The sequence below is a fragment of the Squalius cephalus genome (assembly GCF_949319135.1).
Source record: "Squalius cephalus genome assembly, chromosome: 6".
Classification (NCBI taxonomy): domain Eukaryota; kingdom Metazoa; phylum Chordata; class Actinopteri; order Cypriniformes; family Leuciscidae; genus Squalius; species Squalius cephalus.
In genome coordinates this window covers 35043487-35057841 of record NC_137127.1, presented here as the reverse complement: position 1 = coordinate 35057841, position 14355 = coordinate 35043487, and the positions used below count along the sequence as shown (strand labels likewise).

General features: G+C 41.5%; 1 protein-coding gene across 3 annotated transcripts in view; it reads left to right on the top strand.

Moving 5' to 3' along the window:
- The window catches only part of gse1b (Gse1 coiled-coil protein b), a 486478-nt gene that overhangs the window by 255570 nt on the left and 216553 nt on the right, over positions 1–14355 (top strand). For 2 of the 3 annotated variants that reach the window (XM_079874205.1, XM_079874203.1), the window contains exons 8-17: positions 242–570; positions 1055–1388; positions 1710–2320; positions 2945–3057; positions 3889–4150; positions 4414–4527; positions 6496–6879; positions 7637–7927; positions 8088–8191; positions 11182–12891. In XM_079874205.1, the coding sequence (XP_079730331.1) occupies positions 242–570; positions 1055–1388; positions 1710–2320; positions 2945–3057; positions 3889–4150; positions 4414–4527; positions 6496–6879; positions 7637–7927; positions 8088–8191; positions 11182–11319 (2680 nt within the window). In that variant the 3' untranslated portion in view covers positions 11320–12891. Of the gene's footprint in view, positions 1–241; positions 571–1054; positions 1389–1709; positions 2321–2944; positions 3058–3888; positions 4151–4413; positions 4528–6495; positions 6880–7636; positions 7928–8087; positions 8192–11181; positions 12892–14355 lie in introns of those variants that run through there. The other variant, XM_079874204.1, reaches the window with a different exon arrangement.

The window sequence follows — 14355 nt, the reverse complement described above, 5'->3', positions numbered from 1 at the left end:
ATTGCTCCTTTAAATATCATTAATGCAGGTTAGCTCCTTTATTTATAGCTTGTAGTGTAACTTAAAAAGGGGACTGTGGTTCAACTAGTTTAAATTCATTAGTAGCTTGGACAAGCTCTTTCTGAACAAACTTCAGAAGTAGCTTCACCAACACTTCAGGACATTCACAAACAAAAACCCATATTCCCCATATGTTTCTGTAGTTTGAGCTCATCTGTATGTGTGTGGTGTGTCTCCACAGACTTCAGATGGAGGACGAGCTGCGACAGAGAGAGAGAGAGCGAGAGAGAGAGCGAGGGAAAGAGCGAGAACGTGAGGCCGAGCGAGAAAAAGAGCGTGAGCGAGAGAGGGAGAGAGAGAAGGAGCTGGAGCGTGAGAGAGACAGAGAGCGAGAACGAGAGCGAGAGAGGGAAAAAGAGAGAGAGCGTGAGAGAGAGATGGAGCGACAGAAGGAGAGGGCTGCACGAGAGAAGGCTGTGGAGAGCCACTATCTGGCTGAGCTTCATGGGCTGAGAGGCCCTCCAGACGACAGGGCCAAACCTGCAGACAGAATCACTACGAACAGACCTGGTATGAATATTGATTCATATGTTCTGAACCACAAAAAGAATATGAATGCTTAGGTGAATGCTTGATGGTCTTAAATATTTAGGAGTGGAACGTGACCTGGACATAAGATTCACTCCACTGGTCCCACTCGATTTAAGTGTATTTTATAAGTTGCGATGTAATGGAAATACCAGTATCAGATCTTTTTGTTCCATATTGTGACAAACACCAGAGTGAAATGTATTATGTATTAATTAAAGTTATTGTTTTGGATTGAAGCCGATCTGAATACTAGTATTCTCAGTTGATTGAATGAAAGGGCCAGATTTAAGCTGACTAAATGATTGGAGAAGTCTGGCATGAAATGTATGCATGGATGAATCGTTAACAATTAGATTAATAAGATTCATTTAGAAAATGGATAATGTGCATTATATAATCTTTGTCTCACTTGTGTGAGCCATCATTCTATGCAGCTAAACATGATGCCTATTATTTCCCCCAGATAAAACCAAAGAGCCCATCCTTACAACCCCTAAACCCATCCAGTCTGGACTCCACCACTCTCTAAACTCCACCCACCACCCTGTGCCCAGCCTCGTCTCCGCCCATGGCATGTATCTGGGCCCTGGGGGGGCAGGACCTGCCAGTCTGACAGCAGCCACCATGATGCTGCGCAATAATGAAGAAGAGCGCTGGTTGGCCCGGCAACGGAAGCTACGGCAAGAGAAAGAGGACAGGCAGTACCAGGTGTCAGAATTCCGTCAGCAGGTCCTAGACCAGCACCTGGACCTGGGCAGACAGGGGGAAATTCCAGACCTGCATATAGAGGGACACAGGTAGGGGCGTTTTCACACTGGTGGTTGAGGAGTCTACAATATATAAGAGTCTAGTGTGTTTGGTTGGGGTATCAGAGTAATGATTCAAAATTGGTATAAATCCAGTTGCCTTCAATGAGCAGCTCAGATTTTCACTTCTTATACAGTGTACGAAAGACTGATACAAGTGCCGCTGTGTGTTAGTTAAGTTTGGGTTTCAAAACCTTGGGACAGTAATGTGGCTTTAGTTTCGTAGCATTTCAGAGGTCATAGCTAACAGAAACTGGAAAATTTGTATGTGTGTGTGAGACAGTGATAATTAAAGATTATTTCCTCTTTTAGACCTGTACCAAACCACCACGAGCCCAACAGCAGGGATCGTGACCGAGACAGAGACCCCCATCCTCTCCTGGGAGCTCCGCCCCCTCTTATCTCCCCAAAACACCAGCACAAAGACCAGGCCCCCCCACCACCAACCACGCTCTGGAACCCTGCGTCACTCATCGAGACGACCTCTGACTCTAGACGCACCTTGCACGACCCCCCGAGTCTGGGTCACTACGATATCAGTCGGCTTCCCTTACCCCACTCCAAACACGAGCGGCATTACAACTCTGAAAAGCTGGAAGAGGGATCTCGGAAAAAGGACAATCTGGATAAATATCCCCCCATCCGGCCCAGTGGGTTCTCTGAGCAGAACACTTTCTTGGCAGAGCTGGAAAAATCCACCCAGAGCTTCCTGAACCAGCAGAGGGCACCGCTGAGTCTTTCAGGACCGTACGGAGAGCTGAGCTCAGGCCTGAAGTCCAGCGGGTCTTTTAAGAGCCTCCAGGGGCATTCACGCCTTGCACCGGATGCCATGTTAGTGTATGATGAGTTCCTGCAGCAGCACAGACGAGCGGTCAGCAAACTAGACCTGGAGGAGAGAAGACGCAGAGAAGCCAGAGAGAAAGGTAAGTGGAAACAGAGAAAATGAAAATGCTGTTCACACAGCCCAGAAAAATGATAATTACCACAAATTATTGGTCGTGGTTTACGAATATTGTTTCTATAGAGCAGGACAGCCAACAGCAGGTATTATGCTGCTGAGTAATATAATTTAGTGTAAGCAAATGAGATGATATAAATGAAATATAGAAGTAGAAAACAGACTACTGACAAGGCATGGTAAATTTTCAGTAGCTGAAAGCTACAATATTTTTATATAGCAAACACTTCTATTAATTGCATGATGATGAGCCAATAAAAACAATCTTAAAATGGCCATATATCTGCAGATTAAGCCCCAAGTACACATCAAATATTGAATGTGTGAAATGCACATGACGTAATGGCGCCTTCAATACAGCAGACAATGGACAAGGATGAAACTTTCTAGTGCCACACGTGGTACATGTTATTAAATGAAGTATACTTTGAGGGCTACGTGTTTGGCACTAAGCATACGTGTCAAAACTGAAGTTTACTTTGGCCTTTATTCTTACTGTTTTTATCCAATGGGACTAGCTTGAATCATTTGAAGGTCATTTCTAAGTGTTAATGAGTGTTCAATGAGTGTTCAATGATATCTTGTGTAGGTTACTTCTATGAGCTGGACGACTCTTATGATGAGAGTGATGAGGAAGAGGTGCGAGCTCATCTCAGGAGGGTTGCTGAACAGCCGCCACTCAAACTAGACGATTCCACTGAGGTAAATCCCCACAACATCATGCATGACTACCAGAGTACCTATGTAACGTTCAGCCTTCAACAGTAGTGCCCGTACGGGCCACCATATGTAACGTTCAGCCTTCTCGGTTGAATTACATTAACTAAAATTGGGGTCAGATTAAACTGTGAGAGTTTGTGAAGTGTTTTAAAAGATGAGACAACAACAGATATAACCGGAATAAAAGTGTATTAAACAATATTCACATGGAACTTAAAACAACACAATAAATACAAGAAAACTAAGTCTGTTGAAAGCGTGGAGTCCGTGGCACCATACCATAAAACAGTCCAAAGAATCCTGGTGTATTGCTTGTCCCAAAGTGAATGTGATTAATGTCCACCGGTGTATATACAAAGTCCACAGAAGTGATAATCCAAAGTGCTGGAAAGGCAAGTCCACTGAAGTAACTCCACAGTCCAGTTTGCTGGTGATCACCTGGTCCTCTAGTGTGCAACGACCTCAATTGTTTGGCATGCTGCCTGCTTTATATGGTCTTGTTCCTGTTTCCTGTCATGTGATTACTCACATGACAGGCAGACCAATAATAATTTAAAGACATACACACATACAAAAGATAAGAGGAATAAAATGGACTAAAATGACTAAGACAACATGTAAACCTATTAAAACTCTAATATACATAAAATCATTATAATACATAGAGTGGTTAAAACATGTGTGACAGTGTCACAACTGCTTGCAAGTATTTTTTCTTTGTGTAGATTTTTGGTTCTTTGGGCATCCCATCACGTCTCACACGTCCCAGTAAAAGCAGTATTTATTGATCAATGTACCTCTCTCTTCCTACAGAAGATGGAATTTCTGCAGATGTTTGACCTGACGACTCTGGCCCGTCGGGAGGAGATGATGGAGGTGAAGAGGAGGAAGAGGAGGCGCATGCTGAGAGAGAGAAGTCCCTCCCCGCCAGCTATTCAGAGCAAGCGGCCATCTCCTGCCCCCCTAATAACCCGCTTTACCCCAGAGGACATGAACAAAAGCCCTGAGCTGGAGGACAAGAAACGCTTCCTCACCATCTTCAGCCTCAACCACATAACACAGCAGCAGAGAAGAGGTACTTATGCGTTTTATCATGTTCATACTGATGCTGTATGTATGTTTGTTTTATATTTCTCTGGAAATTTTCACACTAGAGTTTACTTCTGAGTCATATAATACAATTTGAAGCAAGATGGTCAAAGTCTCGATGTGGACCATGTGTGAAGCAGCTTTACTTTCGCCTCAGAGCTTCCGGCAGCAAACAAACACCAAGATGCTATCACAAGCTGTACCTCTAATGTCTGTCTGTCTCTTTCTCTTTTCCTTCCTGTGTTTCAGATAATGAGAGGGTTGAGGAATTGTTGCAGGCCATAAAAAAGAAGAGTGTGACTCTAGACAACATCAGACACAACCCTCACCCACTGTCCAGGAGCCCTGCAGCCCCGTACTTGGGTCAGTTTGCACTTCTCCCTGTTCACACGTGCGTTTGTGCTTGTGCACATGTGTTTATCCACCCAGTGACTCTTGCATCAGCACACATCAATGTGTCATCAGTGTGTGAAAGCAGTTGACAGCAACAGATGTTCTTTACTGTCTGTTTCCTCAGCTCATTAGCATGAGACATACTGAATGTTTCACTGTGTGGATGAACCTCAGGAGATGTGCGGTATGGTAACATGCATACTTTCAGCTCTAGCTCTGCACACAGCATCTGTGGTAGACTGTCAGGGATGGACCAAAAACACATCATGATAACATGTTAATTGCCTGACTAGATTTCAGAATATTTTTCAAATCCAATAACAATATGAAAAACATGCTTCACTTTTAATTCTGTGATTATGGTGGCATTTTGGGTGGTACAATTTGTTAGAGGGGGACAGTGATACTAGTGAGACCAATCCACAATCTGACTTCTGACTTGTAATGCAGCCTGGGATTAAACCACACCATGTTGCTTAATTTGGCCAGAGGAGAACTGGCCCCCCGACTGAGCCAGGTTTCTCCCAAGTTTTTTTTCTCCATTCTGTCACCTGGTGGAGTTTGGGTTCTTTGCCACTATCGCCTCTGGCTTGCTTAGTTGGGGACATTTAATTTTCAACAGTATTATTGATCTGACTGAACTGACACTATTTAATGAGAACCGAACTGGGATGGGCAATGACATCACTGTTTTCTGAAGAACTACTTTATAGCCGAATTGAACTAATTTAATAATTGATGATCTTTACAACGGAACTGAATCAGCACTGAACAATGACACTTTTTTTAGAGCTGCTTTTACAGCTGAATTGAATTGATCATTGATCACTGTATAGCTGCTTTGAAACAATCTGTATTGTATAAAGCGCTATAAAAATAAAGTTGACTTGACAGTTTCCTTTCACACTGTACAAAGATGAATAGAGGGCAACACACTGCATGTCATATTTTTGAAAACATTTGACAGTTAATATTTTAGCTGTAAAGTTGTTCAAATCCTTTTAAGGTGGATGAAAAACAATCATTCTTGTGAGTAGGCTTCTATTGTAAATGTATTTTCTTTAACATGTTCTGTATTGTTTACACATTGTGGAATGAATTACAATTGTTGTCTGTAGTAATTGTGAGGAGGCCACAAATGCTGAAGCTGAAAATGTACTAATACTAATATACTAAGCATACGATATGTGATATTCCCAGGGCAGGGGGGAGACAATCCAGCACTCTGGGCAAAATAGGAAAATGCCGCCCCCTACTTTCAAATTTTTAAGAGGAAAAAACGGCAATTTATCACATATTGACCCCTACTGTTGACTTAAGACAGGTGTAATGAATTAATATAGTTGACTCACCATTTAAAAGAGGACCTTTCTTGCTTTGGCTGCTGCAAACTCTTCAATTATCTTGGAGTAATCCAATTTGCAACATATTTGGTGCTCAATTGAAATTTCGGCCAATCCATTCAAACGATCTTGTGACACTGGCTATGTTTACATGCACACCTTTTGTTTCAATCGAACTAAATTAATTCGATTGATGAATCCGAACGCAGTTTACATGAACACTAAATAAAGTGATCGGGTTGATGTGCGCGTTTATATGTCACAAGCTTCAAATCAGAATTGATTTTTTGACATGCACATACTGCACAAATATACATGGTTTCCGGTTGTTTGCACATAACTATTCTTCTACATTTGTTCTTTATTTGTTTTAAACGTAGCCATTGTCAATCTCAAATAGTTCTTCACAAGTTTGAGAAGCTCGTGTTTGTCATGGTGGTCCTCCCTCTAGTGTCGCCCTGGGCAATTGCCCAGTTTGCCCGGTGCTTCTGCTTCAGTCCACTCTGGTCAAGAGCCTATTTGATGTTTTTCTATGTTCATGACTTAATAAACCAGCATGCAAACATTAGATTGTAATTTTGTTTTTTTATTGCAGACCCATCATCTCAGTCTCCAGTCCAATCCGAAGAGCTGCTGAATGGACGGCCCCCCAGTCCTTCCCCATCCGTGTCCGTGCCCCAGCCCCCAGCAGACCCCCTGTACATCTCGGATCAGCACCAATCCCTCTCGGATCCCTTGAGACCGAAAGACTCTCCCTTGCCTGCTGCATTACCTGACAAAGGTCGAGCCAACGACAGCATCCCGGGCAAGAGCTCTAGTCTGCTGAACAGTGTTCGACAGCCCCCATTCACTAAAGAGAGTTCCGTTAGTGTCAACGGAAAGACCAAACCCTGGGAGAGCTTCATTGCCGAAGAGTTTGCCCAGCAGTTCCATGAATCAGTACTGCAGTCCACCCAAAAAGCCCTTCAGAAGAGTAAAGGTAGTTAGCAGTTCAAATTCTCTTTCAGATTGTGGTATTTCATTACTTATTCAACACTAACTTTGCAACAACAGTGTCTTGGTGTCTGTTCATACCAAAAGAAACACAACTAATGACATGAACTTCAGGGAAAGTATATGAATAAAAACAGCATCACTAAAATGTAACAGATGTGCTGTCACAGGATAGGAACAAAATCTGAAGCTGCATATATGTAAAAGTGTGTTTTCTGTGCAAAGGGAGCCTTCAGATAAGAATGGCTTTGTTTCAACTCCTTAGGTAGGCAATATTTTAGGGCATCATTGGTGACGCAAAGGCTGCTGCAAAAGGTAGAGAGCATAATTAAGCTGCCTTCTATGATACTTAGTAGGTCTATTTAAGTTTTATGTAGGCCGTAGACAGCAAGGCACAGCGTTCTTGCAGCTCAGCTGGTGGAGCAGCGTTTCTCAAAACCTGTTTTCCTGAAGGTACACACCAACATTTTGGATGTCTCCCTTATAGAACCCATCTATTTCAGGTCTTCAAGTCTTAAATGAGCTGAATCAGGTGTGTTTGAGCAAGAGTTAAAAAATGTGCACTGTTGTTGTGTCTCCAGGAACAGGGAGACACTGTGTTAATAATGTGGCTCGATTACCAGAGAACATTTTGCATAAATGAGCAGAGCTTTAGGATTCTTTTCAACATTTTGTGGTGCTCGGTGTGAACAGGTCTAACTTCTGAGCAGCTAATAGAATCAAAACTCCTCTTCCTCTATTAGGTGGTACCTTGGTCATGTCAGAACAGAACCATGCAGTGGATTCATCTGTGCATTATAACATTCCTGAGCTCCAGAGCACACCAGGCCGGTCCAAGCCCCACCCACACCCCCACCCACCCTCATCCCAGCCCAACGGACAGCACTGCCCCCCACAGCCCTCCCACCAGGAGATCTCTGCAGAGGAGTCCAATGAAGAGGATGAAGAAGATGACACCGAGGACGATGAGCCCTCCACGTCCAGGTGGCAGGGCATTGAAGCCATATTTGAAGCGTATCAAGAGTACACAGAAGGTAAGATATGTGCTCTCTTGGGCACCACTCGGTACTGTTGCATGATGGATATCATAGTTCTTTTCAGCAGAGGAGCAGCTCAGCAAATTCCTAAGTTGTGGTGTGCTGGTGTATGTGATGCCAGGCTTACCTCTCCCTGTATCTTTCACTCTGTCTCTAGAGCAAAGCATTGAGCGACAGGTTCTTCACAGTCAGTGCAGACGGCTGGAGGTGCATCACTATAATCTCAGTGTAACTGCTGAACAGCTCTCACACTCAATGGGGGTAAGAAACACACAAACGTTAACCTCTTTGACTTAATTTGTACCTGATATTAATTTCCATTTACTTGCCATTTCCATTTGGTATGAACATGCATTCCAAATGTGTCTCCTGTGACCACTTGTGGTTGGATTTTGCCAAGACACTCCCCTTTATTTCGTCACACTCTACATCACTTTTGCAGGAAGCATATAAAAGCAATAAGGACACATTTAGGACAGATTGCATTTCCACTAAAAATTCGTTGTGGTCACACTCATTTCTGATGACTTTCCCATATGTTATGTTAATGTTCTTTGTAAAGATTATCGAAACCTCATATTTAGCTCCGACAACCTGTGATCTGATCACAAAAAAATGGATGTTAATGCCATGTATAAACAGTCTTTAAATAAAGAATGTAGTGTTAATACCTGTGGTCAAACTCACATACCAGTAGTTGTCTAGTAACTCTGAAGACCTTGATTAGCTTGCACAAGTGTCTTTGATTAGGGTTGAAGTTAAACTTTGCAGGGTTGTGGCCCTCCTGAGTTGGATTTGTGGAACCCTGTTCCAAATTGTACATCATCTATACATCAGGGGTTCTCAACTCTGGCACTCGAGGTCCACTTTCCTGCAGAGTTTAGCTCCAACCCTATCAAACACACCTGAACAAGCTAATCTGATGTCTTCAGAATTAGTACAGTGTTACTAGCAGGTAAGTTTGATCAAGATTGGAGCTAAACCTAAAGTGGACCTCATGGGCTGGAGTTGAGAACCCCTGCTATAGATTTTTTATTTGTTTATACTGCACACTACTCTACTATCCTCTACATTAGTGTAGTCCAGGGTTAGAAATCAACATGAGTTTGGGGCAAAAATGGCACCAAAATTAAAAATGCGCAATTAAACTAAATCTATTACAGCTGTCGCAATTAAAGCGGAATGAAAATGAAGGAAACGCATCGATTGTGGCATTACATTTACAACTGCTCATGTTGCATCAGATTCTTTTTACACGTTTTTGTGCAACATTGAGCATTATAACCAATCATGCTATATTTTCATTCTCCTTTGTCATCTCTGGCTTTTGGCTTGCTTAGTTGGGGACACTTAATATTCAACAATATTATTGATCTGCCTGCATTGACACCATTATATGAGAACTGAACTGAGATGGACGATTGACATCACTGTTTTCTCCAGAGCGGCTATATATATATATACAGGTGCTGGTCATAAAATTAGAATATCATCAAAAAGTTGATTTATTTCAAGAATTCAACTTAACAGGTGAAACTAATATATTATATAGACTCATTACATGCAAAGTGAGATATTTCAAGCCTTTATTTGTTATAATTTTGATGATTATGGCTTACAGCTTGTGAAAACCACAAAATCAAAATCCCAGAAAATTAGAATATTACATGAAATTACACAGTGATACCATGGTCATTGAAGCAGGTTTTGGTTCTTTTGGCAGTGTGGGCAGGTGCAAATCCTGCTGGAAAATGAAGGAAGCATGAAGTGCTCTGGAAATGTCCTGGTAGACGGCTGCGTTGACTCTGGATTTAATAAAGCACAGTGGACCAAAGTCCTCTTTTCTGATGAGAGCAAATTTTGCATCTCATTTGGAAACCAAGGTCCCAGAGTCTGGAGGAAGAATGGAGAGGCACACAATCCAAGATGCTTGAAGTCCAGTGTGAAGTTTCCACAGTCTGTGTTGGTTTGGGGAGCCATGTCATCGGCTGGTGTTGGTCCACTGTGCTGTCCACTCAACGCAGCCGTCTACCAGGACATTTCCAGAGCACTTCATGCTTCCTTCAGCAGACAAGCTTTATGGAGATGCTGACCTCATTTTCCAGCAGGATTTGCACCTGCCCACACTGCCAAAATAACCAAACCCTGCTTCAATGACCATGGGATTACTGTGTAATTACTGTGTGATTTCATGTAATATTCTAATTTTCTGGGATTTTGATTTCGTGGGTTTCATAAGCTGTAAGCCATAATCATCAAAATTATAACAAATAAAGGCTTGAAATATCTCACTTTGCATGTAATGAGTCTATATAATATATAAATATATATATATATAAATGAACTAAATTAATAACTTTTTAGAACAAAAATGAACCATCACTGAACTTACATAAGCTGGACTATGATGCTATTTTCTTCTAGATCTGCTGTACAGCAGAAACAAACTTGCATTATTTGCACTATAAAGCTACTTTGAAACAATCTGTATTGTAAAAAGCCCTATATAAATAAAGGTGACTTGACTTGACACACATTTCTGTTAAGCTTGTAGGCTCTCATCAAAGTAAAGTAAACCACAAAGTACAGATACAATGCAAGAGATTCATTATATAATGCCTAAAAAGCAATAAACGTTTTAAGCAATAAAATGCATAAATGTTCTTCATAGCTTGCTTTGTCTGTGTAGCCAGACAGGGGCGATTTTAGGATTTTCATTTTAGGGGGGCTCAGCCCCCAATGAGGGTATGATTAAAAAAAGGTAACACTTTAGTTTAGGGTCAAATTATCACTATTAACTAGTTGCTTATTAACATGCATATTACTTCTGTGAACATAAAGTCTGCCTGCTTTGATTTGATTGGTCATCTCAAATATTCTGACATTGACGAGCAGTGACAGACCAATGAGGCTCAAATGAACACACACACCCTGTCCTCTGTTTCTAAAGTGCGCTCTGCTCGGCGCCGCTGTGGATTGAAGAACGCGCTGATTATAACAAGACGGGCCGAAGCCTGCTGCCGGTTTCATGTTTTAAAGGGGACTGAAACGATCACGAATGGGCTGGGCAGAAGAGGGCCTAGTGATGCCCATGTAGCCAGAACATGACTTTATGCATTCTATTAATCAACATTAATAATCATTAACAATATCAGGAGCAACAATTATTCAGTCATACTATTGCTGCCCTACCCTGTAATGAGTTCCTTTTATATAATGTCTTCTAGTTAATGTGTGTATTTTGTCTGTAGGAGCTAATGGCTCAGAAGCAGAAGCTGGCGGCCGAGAGGGAGAACCTACAGGCAGAGCTGGAGCACTTTAAGAAGTGCCTGACATTGCCTCAGAGCCCCTGGTCTAGGGCTCACTTCAAGGGCTATCCACCCAGGTGACATCCTTCGGCACCACCAACCACCCACTTAGACCACCCCCCCCCCACATCCCTTCCAATCCATCCACTCGGAGAGCCTGAAGAGCGATAGTGAGGAACAGAAGATCTGGCCCACCAATTTGCCATCCACTGACCTGCCCTCCGACGTCATCCTGTGAGCAAAATCACCCATGAATACACGTCACGGCCTCCGAATGCATCTAATTCACAGGGAATGCCATACCGCTCATTGAGAAAGAAGTACGCCAGTTGAAACACATCCATCTCTTTCCCATGGAGGTCATGCCTAGAAATGCACTTAAAGACAAAACCTGAGGAACTATCTGGAGATACTGTGTTATGACAGATGACTCTTTTAAATCTAGGGAAGGAAAAAAAAAACATCAGATAAATAAAGGAAAAATGTTTTATTTCAAGATTTAGAATAAAGTTTTTTAAAGAGGTGCTTCAGCATTGTATTGTAAATAATTTCAAAACAACAATGAAAAAAAAAAAGATTTTGTATGTTTTTAATTACTTAAACCATTGTTCTTTGGAAGAAAAAAGCCTGCCATTGTTTTTTCTAATATATTAATGCTTTTTGGCGTTAAGCAAAAGGTTCACTTTTAGTGTTTGCTCAGCTGCTGGTCAGAATAATCCTTTCAGGACTCGTGGAGTGATGGCATCACTTCCTTTTTGCCTGAACTACAGTAGCAACAGACCCAGGACCTACCGCCAACAGTTTCCTCCGATCCCACAAGGCCACGCATCATAGAATAACTTTAGCCCACTGATATGTATGACCCAGGATGTCTACTGTCATTTATCATTGCCTAGTGGTCACCCGTCTCTCAAAGTTCTGGACTGCTACACTGAGTTGATTTTTTTTTTTGTCATGAAGCAGCATGCAGCCTCTTTGGATTTCTGTTTCCTGCATTAAAGGGCATTTGTACTAAAACATGATTTTCTGATCTGTGTTCACAGAGAGCTTAAGCGATGAGAGTCTGTCAGAGAAATTGACATGCACAAAAATGAAATCCACAAATGTTGTAAATGTACAGTAAGAATAATTATAATTTGTAATTTTCGCCATTGACAATTACTGTGCCAAAGTTTTAGGTGGCATGCCAAAAAAAAGTCAAAAGCAAAGCTTGATCAAGTCGATGAATTGAGTCTGTCCTGCTGTAATTGGAAAATTCCAAGTTTTTCCAAAGAAAGTCTGCTCTGTCTGAAGACGTTCTTGTTTGCCAAGTTTTTATACCATTGCTTATCAATGACGCATTTTAACAAGACCACAAGTCGTTGACAAAAACCATGAATATGGGCCTTAAAAACATTTATGAACTCTGACTGCCTGTAATCTTTTATTTTCTACCTTTTTATACTATTGTTAAGATGATGTAGAACCTGGGAATGACGCACCTGTTCGTTTTCCTGGCACTTATCCTGACCCGTCGCGTGTGCTGCTGTATGTATCTCATGTATACAGCACTGCATTACAGCATGCAGTTACAGAACGACCACATGCCATTTTTTTTCCAATTCAAATTCAGTGCAAGGTTAAAACACACAAGTGTCTCAAATGCATCTTGTTGAAGCACAGGTGAGGACTTTGGTTGCACTGTCATTTATTTCAGCCATGCTGACCCCGAGCAGGCATGCCATCAGTTTGATCGCTGTGTGTGTAACTGCTTCACCTGAAGCACTACCACTGCCTGATGAGCGCAGATACAAACCTGCCCAACACACACACACATGCACACACAGTCGCCCCCAAACTCAATGGAGGACGTTAGATGCTGTGAAACCAATGTTTATTTGTTTTTATTTTATTTTCTTTTTTAAATGTACTTGTTTGAATTCATTGTAATGTAATATATTCTTTGTTGAGTGTAGTAATTAGGTATTTATGGATATATTGCTGTAATTTCAGACAAAAAATTAAATATTTCAAAAACGTGTTTGCCACATGTGTGCTCATTCATTAATGTGCTCATTTTTATAAAACCAACATTGCTGTAGTTTGAAATCTCCAGAGCCAGACTTTAGGTGTAGTGTGTGACAGCACCTCAAGAACTTATACTGAGCTGATAAACATTAAAGGTAGGTGGGTAGGAATTGTCTAAAAAACTTATTTTCCAAATTTGTTTAAACTTTATTTATATATCAATACATAATTAAAATGTAAGTACTCTGAAAAAGAAAGTATAAAAATCGAGTGTATGTAGACCTCTCACGACTGTTTTAAAGACAGCTCATTATTTCCATTCACTCCACCCCCTCCCTTCTGGGCTCCTTCCAAAGCCACGCCCCCAAAACACATGAACGCGCGACTCCGACCGCTGAGCTGGAAGCATAGACAGTATATAAACTGGCAGAGGTGGGACAAAGTCATTGTTATGCAAGTCACAAGTAAGTCTCAAGTCTTTGCCCTCGAGTCCCGAGTCAAGTCGAGTCAAAGATGAGGCAAGTCCCGAGTCGAGTCAAAAGTCAAAGCCAACAAGCCTCAAGTCGAGTCCAAAGTCCTACCATTTTAGTTTCGAGTCATTTCAAGTCCTCTTACCACAGAAATAAAATTTATACAAATCATGTATGTCTGTAAGATTTGTATTTATTTAAACCTCTTTTTATACAATGACATTAATCAAATACAGTAAAAAAAACAGAAAATTTAATTTTCACAAAAAATGCTTGTATTTCAACAGCATATTGCACTAGAACAATGCACAGCATGCAGTTTCAGTCCTGTATTGTGTTGACCTCATATTGCAAAACAGTTTAACTTTCAAATAGACATGGGTCGTTTTAGCCTAAACCTTTTAAACAGGTCCTCACTTCTGAAAAAATTATCACTTCTGAAAAACTGGACCAACCTGATAATATAATTGGAATGCCTCCATGACTGGTGTGTATGAGAGAGAGAGAGAGAGAGAGAGAGAGAGAGAGAGAGAGAGAGAGAGAGAGAGAGAGAGAGAGAGAGAGAGAGAGAGAGACAGTTTAAAAGAGACAGGCGTCTATTGGGGACTCGGCTATTATTTGAAGTTTTACGGTACATCCG